This window comes from Durio zibethinus, chromosome 12 (genome assembly GCF_047325235.1).
Source record: "Durio zibethinus cultivar Kanyao isolate XHJ-2024 chromosome 12, ASM4732523v1, whole genome shotgun sequence".
In the NCBI taxonomy this organism is placed as follows: domain Eukaryota; kingdom Viridiplantae; phylum Streptophyta; class Magnoliopsida; order Malvales; family Malvaceae; genus Durio; species Durio zibethinus.
The window spans coordinates 21,891,755-21,905,867 of record NC_143173.1 but is presented as its reverse complement, the minus strand read 5'-3'; the positions used below and the strand labels follow the sequence as shown (position 1 = coordinate 21,905,867).

Below are 14,113 nucleotides of genomic sequence, written 5' to 3'. Positions count from 1 at the left end.
ATTATATTTGAAAGTATCACACAGTTCTAAAAAATTAAATAGATGAAGGTTAGGGTCATTGTTTGGTAGCCCTCTAAACTATACAAAAGTTTAGGTTATCTGAATTATCAAAAGCTTGATCTTGAAGTCATTTGCTTGATTGGTTGGCCTTTGAATGGAAAGTTTGAAACCATCAGCATTGGGAATTGCATAATCCCTTAAGGTTATTTGTCTTCCATTGTTTGCATTTGCCATTGGTGTTGCTACAAGTGGTGGTGACTATTTTTCCTTTAATGTCTAAAAGTTCTTTCAATCTTTGGATCAACTAGAGTTAAGTCAACACTTTTAGATTTGCATATACAAACAAAAAAAAGATTAAAGCAAATAAAAGTAAATGAAAATAAATATTTAGATTATAAAAAAGTAGAGAATCTTTATTAATATTGAATCAAACATCGTTATAATCCCGAACAACGACGTTAAAAACTTGATTGCCTATTTTCACAATATATGTAAACACATATATTTAATCAAGCGATAAAGTGATAAATATTAGATTATCATCTCCCATAAGGATTATAGAATTGATTGTTAGGTGGATTTAAATACCAAAGCTATAGCCTAAGCTTTTATATCTAAACGAATGAATACTTAGAGTGATTTGTAAGACAAAGAAAAAGGAAGATTGAGAATAATATAGGCCTAGATTTTACTCAATCAATTATCACTTGGTAAGCAATAGATTATTGCCGAATATAGATCTAAAGAAATAAAGATTGGAACTTGAAAAATAAGAACAAATAGTGAAGGTCAAAACTTGTAAAAAAGAAAAGAAAGAATGATTGATTGAATCATGCAAAAATCGAAAGCTTATATGAATGAAAGATTATAGCTGAAACTTGTAAACAATAAATCAACATGTAAATCGAAACTAGAAAAGAAAAGAAAGCTTGTAGAAAACTTGATCTTAAAATTAAAAGAAAGATTGTATTGAAAAAAATTTAAAGAACAATTGTATTAAACAATTTAGAAAACAATATTGTATTGGCAAATTTATCACCTAAGCTAATAAAAATAACTAATAAAAAACTAAGAACTATAAAAAAAAAAAAAAAAAAAGAAGACTAGTTCAGCTATAAGGGCTTAGGATTACAAAAGTTTGAATTCTATTCAAATGCCAAAGCATCAAGCTAATTTTCATCTTCAAGTGGTTAGCCGATCATGGTCTTTTCATACTTAGAGAGGCTTGTCCAAATAGGGTTCTTGGAGCTTCATCTTAGCCATTTGATCATGCTAACTTTAATCTTGCTTCATCCTTGATATTGTGTTTTGCTAAGGTTGAAATCACAAAACAATATAGTTAAAGTTAATCCAAACTTTTGCATTCAAATGGTTAAAGTCTTTCTCCATGTATAACTCTTCAAAAGATAACATAAGAGAGTCATGGTGGAGTACAAACACCTTTGGCTGAATGCTCAAATGTCTATGTTAGCTTGAAACTCTTCAAATGGCACATGCTTGCTTAATCTCACCTTAAAAGTAGGTTAGTTGATTGTTTGCAGAGTCCTTGTACTTGTAAACTTCTTATCACCTATTGCATTTGATCTAGTTTATTGTGATAGTCCAAATATGATTGAAATTTTTTAAATGTACATGCAATCATTATGGAAGTGATTTAGCTAAATGATGGTAGAATTTTTTAAGTATGCAAACTCTTCTTTTTAGCCGAATGGATCAAGTGTTTGAAGGCCAACAGGGTTTGGTTACTCAACCTCATGCATTGTCAAAATTGTAGTTTGCATTGTGATTGCATGGGTTGCATGGTTAGAGCGTCTGAAGGTTTTAAAACCCTTAAAATTTAAGAAAACATCATGAAGGCACCAAAAATTGACCAAAACTTAAAATTTTGAACCTATTTTAACATGTAAAATCACTATCTAATTACTTGCTATTAGTTATCATATTTGGGTAACACTAGCGAGGTGTAGTACCAGTTAAAATGTTTTCATTCACACTGCACCCTTATTCCAATTTTATTCACGATTTTTGTGGGTTTTTTTCTTTATTGTTCGTAAATTGATAGAGATTTTCATGCAATTTAATCTTTTAATCTTTTATTATTTTTTCATTTTAATTTTTTTGTTTAAAAATTTTAAAATAACTTTATTAATTTAATATAATAAATAAATTTGATTATATAATGAATAAATAAATTTTATTATTATGTAATAAATAACATATTAATATTTTGATTGAATTAAAATCTCAAGATTTTAAATATTATAAATAATATTAAAAAAATATAAAAATAATTTATCAATACACTTTTAGAATAAAATCCTTAACAGTCATTTTCATTCGCATCTCAGCACTGTCATTATTTTATTATTCAAACTCATATCAATATTAATTTTAATATCATCGCGATTTTGATTAATTTTATTGTTATAATAATTAATTTTACTATCATTGCTATTTTTAATTTTATTGTCTATTCAAATGAACTCTAAATCATAAGAACATCATATAATTTTTTTTTTCTTTTTTTGCAAGCATCATATCAATGTTTACATGTCAAATTTGTCAACGAGACAATTGAGATCTCTTTTTTTTTTTGCCAATTTTCAAAATTTTTTAAAAGTTTCTAAAAGGTAACACTAGTATTAATTTTTTAAAATAATAAAATACAATCATTAGAAATTAGAAATTAAAAATACATTAATAAAGTAAAATAAAATAATATGAACTCAGCTGCCATATTGATAATATTTGCCTTGCCTAAAGAAAATACTTAGTAGAAATTAGAAGCATTTACACATTCAACTATTTAATTACCTAAGTATGATAATCGAGTGATGTGCTTTGATATAGGAGAAAAGTGAGAAGACTTTGATTCATCGTTGTATTTGGTAGCTTCTTTACCTATAAATTTTTAATCAGTTAGTCGGCTTTAACATGTGTGAAACCCAGACCACTAGACTGATACTTGCGTTTAACTGTTTTTAGCTTTCCTAACTTGAAATTTCTTAGTCTACATTGATATTTGTGAAAAGCACGATGACTTCATTATTTATGCATTTAGAACATGAGTGTTAGCTTTATTGACTTAATAATTTTATTTTTTTTGTTTTGTGGAAATTCATTTTAACTTTTTAGTTTTTTATATTTATAGCAAAAAATTGATTGTTCAACTAAAAAACTTTCTTCATATTTGTGGAAAGCAAAATGACATGATTTATCCTTACATTTGGAACACGAATCCTAGCTTTTCTTACTTTAACATTTCTTTTTCTGCTCTGCTTTTATGTTTGTAATTGGCAAACCAATTAAAAATGCTTCATGAGAAAGATTTTTAGTCTTCACAATGACATCTTGTTGACTAAAAACTTGCACATAAAGAAATAAAGAACCCCTTTTCTCACCCTAATAGAAAAATTCATTTTAATAAATTTTAACCTTATTGCACATTTTAATTTAGCAACTTATTTTTATTTTTCTAATATCAAATTTAAAAACTTTTACCAATGATAATAGATAATTAAACATTGCAAAATATTTAAAAGATATTGTACACAAATTCATTATTTTTCTTTTAAATTTTATTTCTTTTTCAATTTATTCCTCATATTGTCGAATGTGTATGAAATTTGTTCAATTGTTGTGTGTCTATAATCTTCTTCTTAACTAATATAATATCATATTTAATTAGTTCACATTATTGGCTCATAATTAATAAAAACTAAAACATATATAAAATTAATTATTGCTATTTATGAATTTTATTTATCATCAAAACCCATTACACTTTCGTATTAGTGAGTCTAATTATACCTAAAAAACTATATTAAATTAATATGCACAAAATAAAATAAAAATTTGTCTAAACCTTTTAATTAATCGGTGTGAGTTTTTGGGCAACATGTGTTGCTTTTGGATCTTCATTGTGAATGTAGATTTTTTATTTGTTTCTTTCTAGTTTTTTGGGTTCAATTGGTTTCAATTGTTTATAGCCCATTTTCTTGGTATAGGTACTTTTTTTTTTTTTTTTACTTAAATCATAAAAAATTAGAATACTAATGTTTTATTCTTTAATATGGGTAGTTCAAAATTTTTTTCTTCAAATCAGATATTTTTAGTCATGGGAGCACCATCACGTAAACCTTTTTTTACACAAGCATATGTTAGTGTTTACCATATCAAATGAAGAAAAACTATTTATTAGAGGAGATATGAATGGTCACATAGATAAAAACTTTAGTGTTTTTCAGAAAGTGCATAAGGAATATGGCTTTGAAAAAAGAAATAATATTGGAGATAATATTTTAAGGTTATACCAAGTGAGAATGTAAGAATTATAAGGTTATACCAAGTGAAAGTGTGACAACACAACATAGACTTCGTGTTTTAGATGTCTTTCACCTTCTATCATCAACACACTTTTCCTCATGCTATTGCATATCTTTTGCTATTTTCTTAAACATAAAGAATCTTTGGAGTCTTGGTTTTATGGAAAAATAATGTATGACTTTTTAAGAAATTTGCTTATCAACAACTTTACACCTTGATGTCCCATATGTAGGACAACTTTGTTTATTTTTAAACTTCTCCCAAAATAGAGCACAATCATATTTGCTTAAATGATTGTCACATAGTTAAGTCCTAGGTCTTTCAAAGTTCTTGTTGCCTCATAATATGACAAAGAAATTATATTAATAGGAAAAGCGTCATTCAAAAATCCCAATATCGTATTTATTACCTTGTTACACATTTGGTAGTAAACCTTTATGTGCAACAATTTTACAATAGAATGCAACCTAGGCATGTTGGTGTATTCTACTAATAGTTCACATTATGCCTCATTTAAAAGTTTACTGAATTTTTCAACTTCTTCCTCACCCAAATTAGAATTAGAACTATGATCATCTTCATCCACTTTAGGAAGTACATCTTCTAACAAATCATACATACCATCATCTAAAGGTTCATACTTAACTACTATTCTTTCGTAAGAACTGGTACTCCCATTAGAGAATCTCTCAAAAGTTAGAATTGTGAAATTAGATTGCTCATCATGATAAATTCACTTTGTGTAGCCCTTTGATATGCCTTTCAAAAGCAAGTGATCTTCTACCTCATCTTAACATCCAGTAAATGCATTTATACAAATTTGACAAGGACAATGAATTTTACATTATTCTTTTATATTGGTACGTATAAATTTTATGAAAGTTGAAACTCCGTAAACATACTTGTTAGAATACTTAGACTCCATCATCCAACATTTATCCATTTTAATCATATGTTCCTAAAAAATTTGAACAATAAATAAAATTGCCATTTAAAATTAGGTAACAAAAAAATCTAGTCACAAAGTGTGTGAAACATTCATAATAATTCAATTTGAACCAAGCATAAAAAAATCCAATCAATATAACTATATATATGATGTGCCCTAAACATTATACATTGAAATATTCCTATTCCTTAAGCATGCATGTAAAAAGGATCAAGGTTCAAACCATTATATATGCTTTGACAAAACCTAAGGTTAGTGCATCGCATAAGGATTTTTTTAGCATCTAACAAGAAATAATGCAACTCAAAATTATACTAAAATTTTTATTGTTTTTGTTTATAATTCTTCAAGTCTTCAAGTAAAAAAGCCAAAGTGAGACTTTTTTTTCTTAGCTGCTGCAAATCAAAAGTAGAATTAGAGACTGTGTAGATTGCTTCGTAACTAAATTAAATTAAAAAATTTATTCACTAAAAAATAACAAATAAGTCAACAAATAACATCCTCTATTTTGATAGATCATACAAAATGCCAATCCATGTCACAAAGTTATCCATTTCACCATTCTCATTAACATTTCATATAACTATACTACTATCATTGTAACTCCTACAGTGAAGGTTTTTGAAAAAAACACGAATTTCATGCTTGTCTACCAAAGCCACCTATCATTAAGCACTAAAAAACACCATAAACATTCTATTTCATGTAAACATTCAACTTTAACTTACATGAACATTTGGATTTAAAAGTTCTAATAAATCATTTGAACCAATTATTCTTGCTCCCTAAGAACATTTAGTTTTTTATAATATTTAACTTTTCAATCATAATCCATAAAGTTCATTATTCAAATTTGCCATTAGTTGAATAAAGTGAGCCAAACTAGTGATATTAATCATTACACCAAAATCATCAAAATAAACACTTAAAAACATAAAAATAAAAATAAAATCATTTTTATCCACTATTTTGATAGCCTTTTGTTTTGATCTACATCTATTTGAAATAAAAAAAATACTAATCCATGAACTCATCTATTCTGTAGTTTTAATTGAGAAAAAGGAAGATAATCAACTAAAATAATTTCTTACCGATTATTACCACTAATACAATATATATTTGAAGATGAAGCCCAATTAAGGAAAGCTAAAAGGTAAATTTTAATATATATTGTAGGCCAATATGATAGGGCTCTATGATCAGTGATCAATATCTTCTCTGTGAATAATTTAGTGTTGACTCTAACACCTTTAAATGTTCGTCAATTCTAAATCATTGTCAAAATGATGACTTTGCCATGGACGAACAGAAAGGGAAACGTAAATTGAGTGGTAAAAATTTAATTTTCAGGTTCTATAAATGACAAAAAAAAAATCTAATCATAGTGTTCAAAATGAAAAACCTGACACTTTGATTCTTTTCAACTAATTTAATTAATTATGATTTAAATGATCATTGATACATCTTGTTAAAGTAGAGGCATCTAACAAAATTGGCTCCTATATCTTAGCTATACCACTAAAGCAAAAGATACTCCAACCAAAAACTAATTGAACCCTGACCTGCCCCTTTGTTCCAACTTTGAAAGTGCATCTTTTACATCTAATTAGTATTTTATATACATACATACATATATATATATATATATATATCTATAACACTATTGCAGCTTTTTCCTTTTAGATTTTATACAAATACATAATCCACTAATGACAAAAAAAAGAGGAACGATAATATTTTTCAAAACCCCTATTGAGAGTTTCAAAGTGGGATTGTTTTTCAGAAACCTTTTATCTCTTATTTTATATTTTGAATAAAAAACTAGAAACACAAATTCATTATATTCAAAACAAAAACGAGAATCAAAGATTAATGTGAACAATCAAATAATTTTTGAAGTGTGAATTTCGAATAACCTTGGTTTCTAGTTGATAAACATTAGCTAAATTTGCTTCATATAACTTTTAAATAGTGGCTTCTAATCTATTACTACTGAAAATTGTTAGTGTAGGTTTTTGCAAAAAATCAGAAAAGAGAGGAAAGGAGGGCTGGTGAAAATTAAACAATTTTGGAAAGGAGAACCCGCAAAATTGTTAGCATGGTTTTTGGAGTAAGTGTGAAAAAACCTAATAAAAGATCCTTCTTTCCTTCAAATGGTGTAGTTTGGGGAAAATTATTTAGATTCTTTCTTATATAAAAATTACATTAAACAATGTAGTATGGATCAAGGTTTAAGTGTTAAAATTCTTTCTATTTAAAATTCATTTTTTATTAAAAAAAATTTCTTTTAACAAAAATTTTAAATTAGAAATTTTTAAAATTTTTAAAAATCCTTTTAAAATTCTAAGCAAAATAGCATTGTAAAGTTTTTATTATATGTAATATTTAATCTTTTTTTCTTAATTAAAAAAATTCATATATATATATGCTTAAATATATTATGCTTAATAAAAAAATTATATTCTTAAATATATATTTTAAATCAAATCATCACTTGTAAGTTATACATTAGTTTGAATTTATTAGTGACGGATAAATAACATCATAAAATTATTTAAAAGTTTATGACATTTATGTTATCGTCATATAATATTTTGCATTGATGTGAAAAAATTACAATGCCATTATTAATTAATTAAAGTGTTCAATTTATGACAAAAATCAATAATATTACCTAAAAATATGTTAAACAAGATAAAATTTTAAATTAATAATAAAATTATAACGTCACAAAAAGATTTCGCTATCTATATTTGGCCATAAATTTGGCAGCAAATTTTTTATAATATTATTATATAACGATTTTATATATCTTCATATAAAATATTAAAAATATATTTTTATAAAAGTATGATGAAATATATTATTTGTCACTTTTACCATACCTTGTGTGATGAAATATTATAAATCACTTAAAAAAATCGTTGCAAATTGTTAGATATAGTATAGCACGTCTAAAGACGCAATCCACTTAGTATCATTAGGCACATTCAAGCAAACTTAAAAATAAGAAGAAACACCCTCTTACTTTACTTTGTGAATAAATATTTGTATATTTGTGCCTTTTTTTTTTTAATTTTACTTTTAATTTGACTAAAATTGTGGTTTTCTTAATTTATTTTATTTTATTTTTAATTCGACTTAAATCTTGATTTTCTTAACTTTTTTGTTAGTCACATCACTCTTAGTGCATGACTTATTATTCCACTTTTAATGAAACTTAATTAAAATACGATAGATTTAATATTTATTATTATATTTACGTATTTAAATTATATATGCACACATATCATTTTTAGTTAAAAAAGTAATATTAAAAAATATTTAATCTTAAATTTAACAAAATAATAAATTTCATCTTAATAGGAACAATAAGATAAAAAATCAATTCTTAATTGAATATTTAACTAATCTAACTCTGTGAATCAAGTTATAGCAAAAGTATTCATGAATTAGATAAGTGAGGTTGATATATCTAAACTATCATACAAGGCCCGTCACCATGTTAAATGAAATAAAAACAAAAAATTATTTTATTTAATAAATATTAAAATATATTTTAAAATTAAATATTGAACTATTGCATTAACGGTGGTGAAACCGAATAAAAAAGTAGGACAAACACTAAAAAACCGAGGCTTTCAGAATCATGGCCATCTATTCCAACGCAGCTCGCTGAGGAAATGTTCTTGTCTTTTCCTATAAATTTGCTTTATGCAATCACCAAACTCCGCACTTGTCAGGTATCAAAATCTCTCCTTGTTTCTCTGGGTTTTATTATTCCTAAAGAACTCAGTTATATACCTTTTTCTTTTTTGTCAAGTGGATCTACATATGCTTTTCAATGGATAGATTGCTGTATTTTAGACTTTTACAGTTGAGAATTTTATCCCATTTCTTGGGTATTTTCCCCTTTGAATTTTGATAGGTATTTGGTATTTTCTTAGTGCATTTCCCCCTTGGAACCCTTGACTTTCTAGGATTTTATGTTTGATAAGTTAAAATTGAAGAAACCTAACATTTTATAACTCACAGATCATATGAACCTCTAGTATATGTGTTTCTCTTTTCTTTCATTTCTTTTTTTTTTTTTTTTTTGTGTTGGTGGGGTGGGGAAAGGGGTTTGCTTCTTTGATATTATTTACTTGACAGTTGCTCTGGGATGAAATTTATCTCATTTCGAATTACCTTTGCTCTTTTTTGTTAGTGTAACTAAAATTTAGTGACTTTTTTATATTGAGATTTCAAAAGTTAATGGCTTTAAGTGCATTTCTGATGTTTAATAAACTGAGTATGGTATGAAAATGTTTAGAATGGGTATTCTATAATATTTATATATCTTAAAGTTCTTAATATGGGAACTTAATTAGAAGAATTTTGATTGATAAGTCATATTGTCAGCTGTTATAATAATCCTAATGGAATTGAATTATACGTATCCTGAGTCGGTGCCCATTGTCAGCGACTCGACCTCTGCTATTTTAGACAGTAATTGGATGGTAGATTGTTGAAATCAAGACTTTACACCAGGTTGTCTAGAATCTGTTGATATTTTACATAATATTATTTTCTTAAATTTTGGGCACACATGGGAGCTCTTTTAGGGGGCTTAAACAATTTTATTATTATGCTATGTTTATTTATCTTCATTTCTGGCCATTGTTTAGCGTATTTAATGTTCGCTTTTAGGGATAGAATTCTGGACATGGATGCCAGTGCTTCACCAAATAGTGCCAAAATCCAAAAGGTTTTTGGAGGACAGGATGCAAGTCAGGAAAAAGATTTAGTCAGCAGATTGCCTGACGATATTCTTGTTCACATTCTATCATTCCTTCCAACTGAAGATGCTATAAAAACTTCCATATTATCGAAAAGATGGAAGTACCTGTGGGTTTCCATTCCCAACTTCTGTTTTTGTGATCATTCAGTCTGGTCAAGGACCATGAGCCATGACCTGCTTCTAGAAGTTTTGGCTAGCTTCTTTAGTTCAGTAGAGAGCGGAGCTCCTGTTCAAAATGGACCATGCATAGGGAAATTCTATCGTTGGTTAGAAATGCCTGTAGCTGCATCCCGTCTTCGCTCATGGCTGTCTGCTGCAGTAAAGCACAATGTTCAGGAGCTGAAACTTTTCTTACCTAAGGGAATAGAGTTTGTATTGCCTAATAGTCTATTCACTTCCAAATCACTGTGGCATTTTACGTTGAAAATGGATTGCAATCTGAAGCTTCCAGGTTTCATCTGTTTCTCTAGCCTTAAGTACTTGAATCTTCGTGGTGTTACGTTTCAGGATGATCAGTCCACCCAACAACTATTTTCTGGTTTTCCAGTCCTTGAACACTTAACCTTATTTAAATGTAATTGGGGAAATATAAATGAAATTACCATTGAAATTCCCACATTAAAGTCGTTGACTTTTTTTGAAAAGGTTATTTTCGAAGATAATTTCCTTAATTGCAAGATCGTAATTTCCGCATTGAATCTGGAGACTCTCAAAGTTCGCGGTTATCTGAATGTTGAACTTTTACCATGTAACCTACTATCTTTGGATGAAGCATCTGTCAATATTGAGTACTTGATTGATGGGCAGCAAGAACACAGTCATCGCCTGGTAAAACTACTTTGTGGCCTTCCCAACATTAAATCTCTTAAACTGTCAAATGAAGCCCTTGAGGTAATGTTACGTCCTTTCTTGGACACAATTGGAACTAGAAGGACCTTTGTTATCTCTAATTTTTATATTCATTTTATGAAGACTATATTTCCTCCTTACTAAAAATAACTCCTCTAGTTTTTTTCTCTGTGCAGTGTCTCCTCTTTGCAGAATCTTGTCCAGGGCATCTTCCTACGTTTTATAATTTGACTACATTGAATGCATCTATGAATGGTCCTTATGTCATGAATGACGATTATACTAGCGGTGCATTAATATATGTGCTTCAAAAATCGCCAAATCTTAAATCTCTCATCCTTTCAAGGGTATGTTTGTGGGAACTAGATAATGAGTTACCATGTTTATTGCTGCATTTTCACATTCCTAAGCAAGTGGAATTTTTTTTATAGTAAGAATGTTTAGCTTTAATGTTAAATGGTTTTCTGATACATATTTAGGGATTCGAACCAGAGGACGTAGACATGATAATGGACATTGTGCCTGGTTGTTTTCAGCATTGCCTCAAATCTGTTCTAATCTATAATGTTGATGGGGCTGCACAAGAGTTATGTTCCTTAAAATATTTGTATGAGAATGCACCTGTTTTGGAGAGCTTATCTGTCATTTGTTCACCACAATTAACCAAGGATTTAGAGAAACAGGAAGAGATCCGTCATGAATTGGAACAACTTCGTGGCGGCTCTGGCAGTTGCAAGATCGTGTTCCTTCCCTATGGGGCTTCCTTATAAACTTAGCAATTGTGAAAGCCTTAACCATCAAGGTCAGTGTTTGATTCAGAATTAGCTTAAATTCTCTTTTGTGAAATTGTTGGTAGACAATGTTCATATTTTTTGTGCGTAATTATATTAACTCTAGCAGGTAAGATGTATCTTTTTGAAGTTTGAGGTTGTGTATGATTGCCACCAAAGGATAGACATGATCTTCATTGTTAGTATTAGAGTAGTTACCATCTCAAGCTCTCTGACATGATAATTAGTATTGATATTTTGAGTGGATCTTGTTTTTAATTCATCACATGAACCTTTTGTCTTGCTTTTAGACAAAGTGAGGTGAGCTATGCATAGCAACGTATTCAATGATAGTATTTTCATTTTTTCAAATATCTCATTTTTCAAATGCCAATAATAATAAAAAAAAATGGAGTCATATCCCATTAATTTGTAAAGATTATATTTTAATTACACTTATCAAAAAGTTAGAACTCATCACTTTATCAAAGCTGTTTAATAGATCCCTCAATAAATTTTGATTTTCAGGTGTCGGTCAATAACTTCGGGACGGGAAATTGACCATGCTATATCTTTCGATTGTCCTGTGATCCATTGGTAGATAGTCCAGTAATTTATTGGTAAAATATTGATATCTTAATTTCAATAATTAAGACTCAATTTTTAATATTTTCAAATAAAAAAAAACGTTATATCGATGATAAACCGTTAAGAATTTTTTTTTTACAGTGGAAAAGGATTCATTTCATCATTAACAACTGTTGTACAATTATCCATTATAGCACTAGATATACATTCAGGGCATTCCTCAATGCAAGATTAGCTGCTTTGGCCTCTGCATGGAACGGACTGCCCACGTCTATTATGGAACCGCTGCTGCTGCTATTACTGCTCCAGTATTATCTCGTGCCACAGCCTACACCATCCTTCTTTGTTTGCAGGTTTGCTGCCCCATCGAAATTGACTTTACTGTCCCATCTCTGGGTGGCTTCCACCGCACTTGTATTCTGATATAGCATGGATGCTAACTGCATTTATTTGATCTCCTCTTTGTATTTCAAGATGAAATTCACCAATTCATGCACGTTCCTTCTCTGACCCCCATGCAATACGTTATTTCTTCCATTCCCGACTGCCCATGCAGTAATCATGCAAAATATTAAACTCTCCCTACCAGTAGTCGAACAGATCTTCTGGACCCATTCTGCACTTGTAGTCTCATCTGCATGATCAGTTTGATCGATTTGCAAGGCTTCCCAGTCGAGACGAGCTTTTACCTACATGTTCTTATCTGATGCAAAACTGTTTCCTCTGTTGTCCCACAGATGAAAAGCATTCTGATTACCTCTATTTTTCATTCACTATATAAACCTCCCATTTTATCCGGACAATTTTTCGAGATCAAAATGAGTTTTATTCGGAAATTGGGCCTTAATTTGAAATTTTGGATTTAAAAAATTAAAAGTTCAAATATCTTAATTTTAATTTAGATTTAGATTTTAATTTTAGTTTTAATTTTAATTTAGATTTAGATTTTATTTTAGTTTTTATTTAATTTTTGGTCAAACTTAAAAGTAAAAAAAAATAGAAGGGAAATATAAAAAATGGGGGTTTTTTTTTTTTTTGAAACTGGCAGAAAGCTTTGACCCTTTGATCCCATATTCGATCATGGATTCATTTTTAGATTTTAAGATTTAGTTATGGATATCTTTGGTCCTTGAGTCATTAAAATAAAAGAAAGATCACAGAAGATTTCAATCTTGAAAATTTAGGTAGATTCAGTGAAATCTTGAATTTTTCAGGTAAAATTGGGACTTAATCAGAATAAAAGGACCTTAAGTTTCAATGTCAAGATAATAAGCAATCACGAACTAGCAATAATAATTAGGCAGAAAAAATAAGCAATCAAGCAAACACATCAAATTTTTGGGTTTGGTTTCTAGTTTTAGGATTAAATATTTAAAGGTTTCAATTTTTGGGTCGGTTTTAGTTTCTAGGATTTGAAAATTTGTTCTGGAATTGGGATTTTTAAGTTTTGTTTTCAATTCTCGCAATTTTAGAATTTTTTTGGGATTCTAATTTGATCATTGTTTGGGATTCTAATTTTTAAAATTTAGATGATTTTTTGTACTTTTTATATTATTTTCATGATTTTAGGTTTTCAAGCTCATGGATATCATTTTTATGCAAGCCATGAATGCAAGCATGCAATGAGCAATTTTGGCCTAATATTGGAAGCTTATAGCCAAACCATATTGATCAATTAGATCGAGTTTTACTTTCACAAGGACACTCCATCATGTTCTGCTAAAAGAGACCTAATCCTATAGTGCTTCCTTTGCTTAACCATGAAAAAATTAAGTTTGCACAGGGACTATACATTTAACTAGGTCACTTCTAAGAAGGAATCAATTACATATGTGATGTTTGAAGAGTTTC

General features: G+C 28.6%; 1 protein-coding gene across 6 annotated transcripts; it reads left to right on the top strand.

Annotated features, from left to right (window-relative positions):
* Positions 1–8,909: 8,909 nt before the first annotated feature.
* Positions 8,910–12,799, top strand: LOC111297162 (F-box/LRR-repeat protein At3g26922-like). Of its 6 annotated transcripts, none has more exons than XR_016326107.1 (6): positions 8,910–9,018; positions 9,965–10,946; positions 11,081–11,251; positions 11,384–11,706; positions 12,203–12,294; positions 12,475–12,799. XR_016326107.1 is itself a non-coding variant. In XM_089741209.1 (5 exons), the coding sequence occupies exons 1-4, from the start codon at positions 8,990–8,992 to the stop codon at positions 11,672–11,674; spliced, it is 1,467 nt and encodes a 488-aa protein (XP_089597335.1). In that variant the 5' UTR covers positions 8,910–8,989; the 3' UTR covers positions 11,675–11,706; positions 12,203–12,400. The 6 variants fall into 6 exon arrangements, 4 of the variants coding, with proteins under 4 accessions (XP_089597335.1, XP_022747529.2, XP_022747530.2 ...); XR_016326106.1 differs by having other exon boundaries at positions 12,404–12,799; XM_089741209.1 differs by lacking the exon at positions 12,475–12,799 and having other exon boundaries at positions 9,971–10,946; positions 12,203–12,400.
* The last annotated feature ends 1,314 nt before the right edge of the window (positions 12,800–14,113 follow it).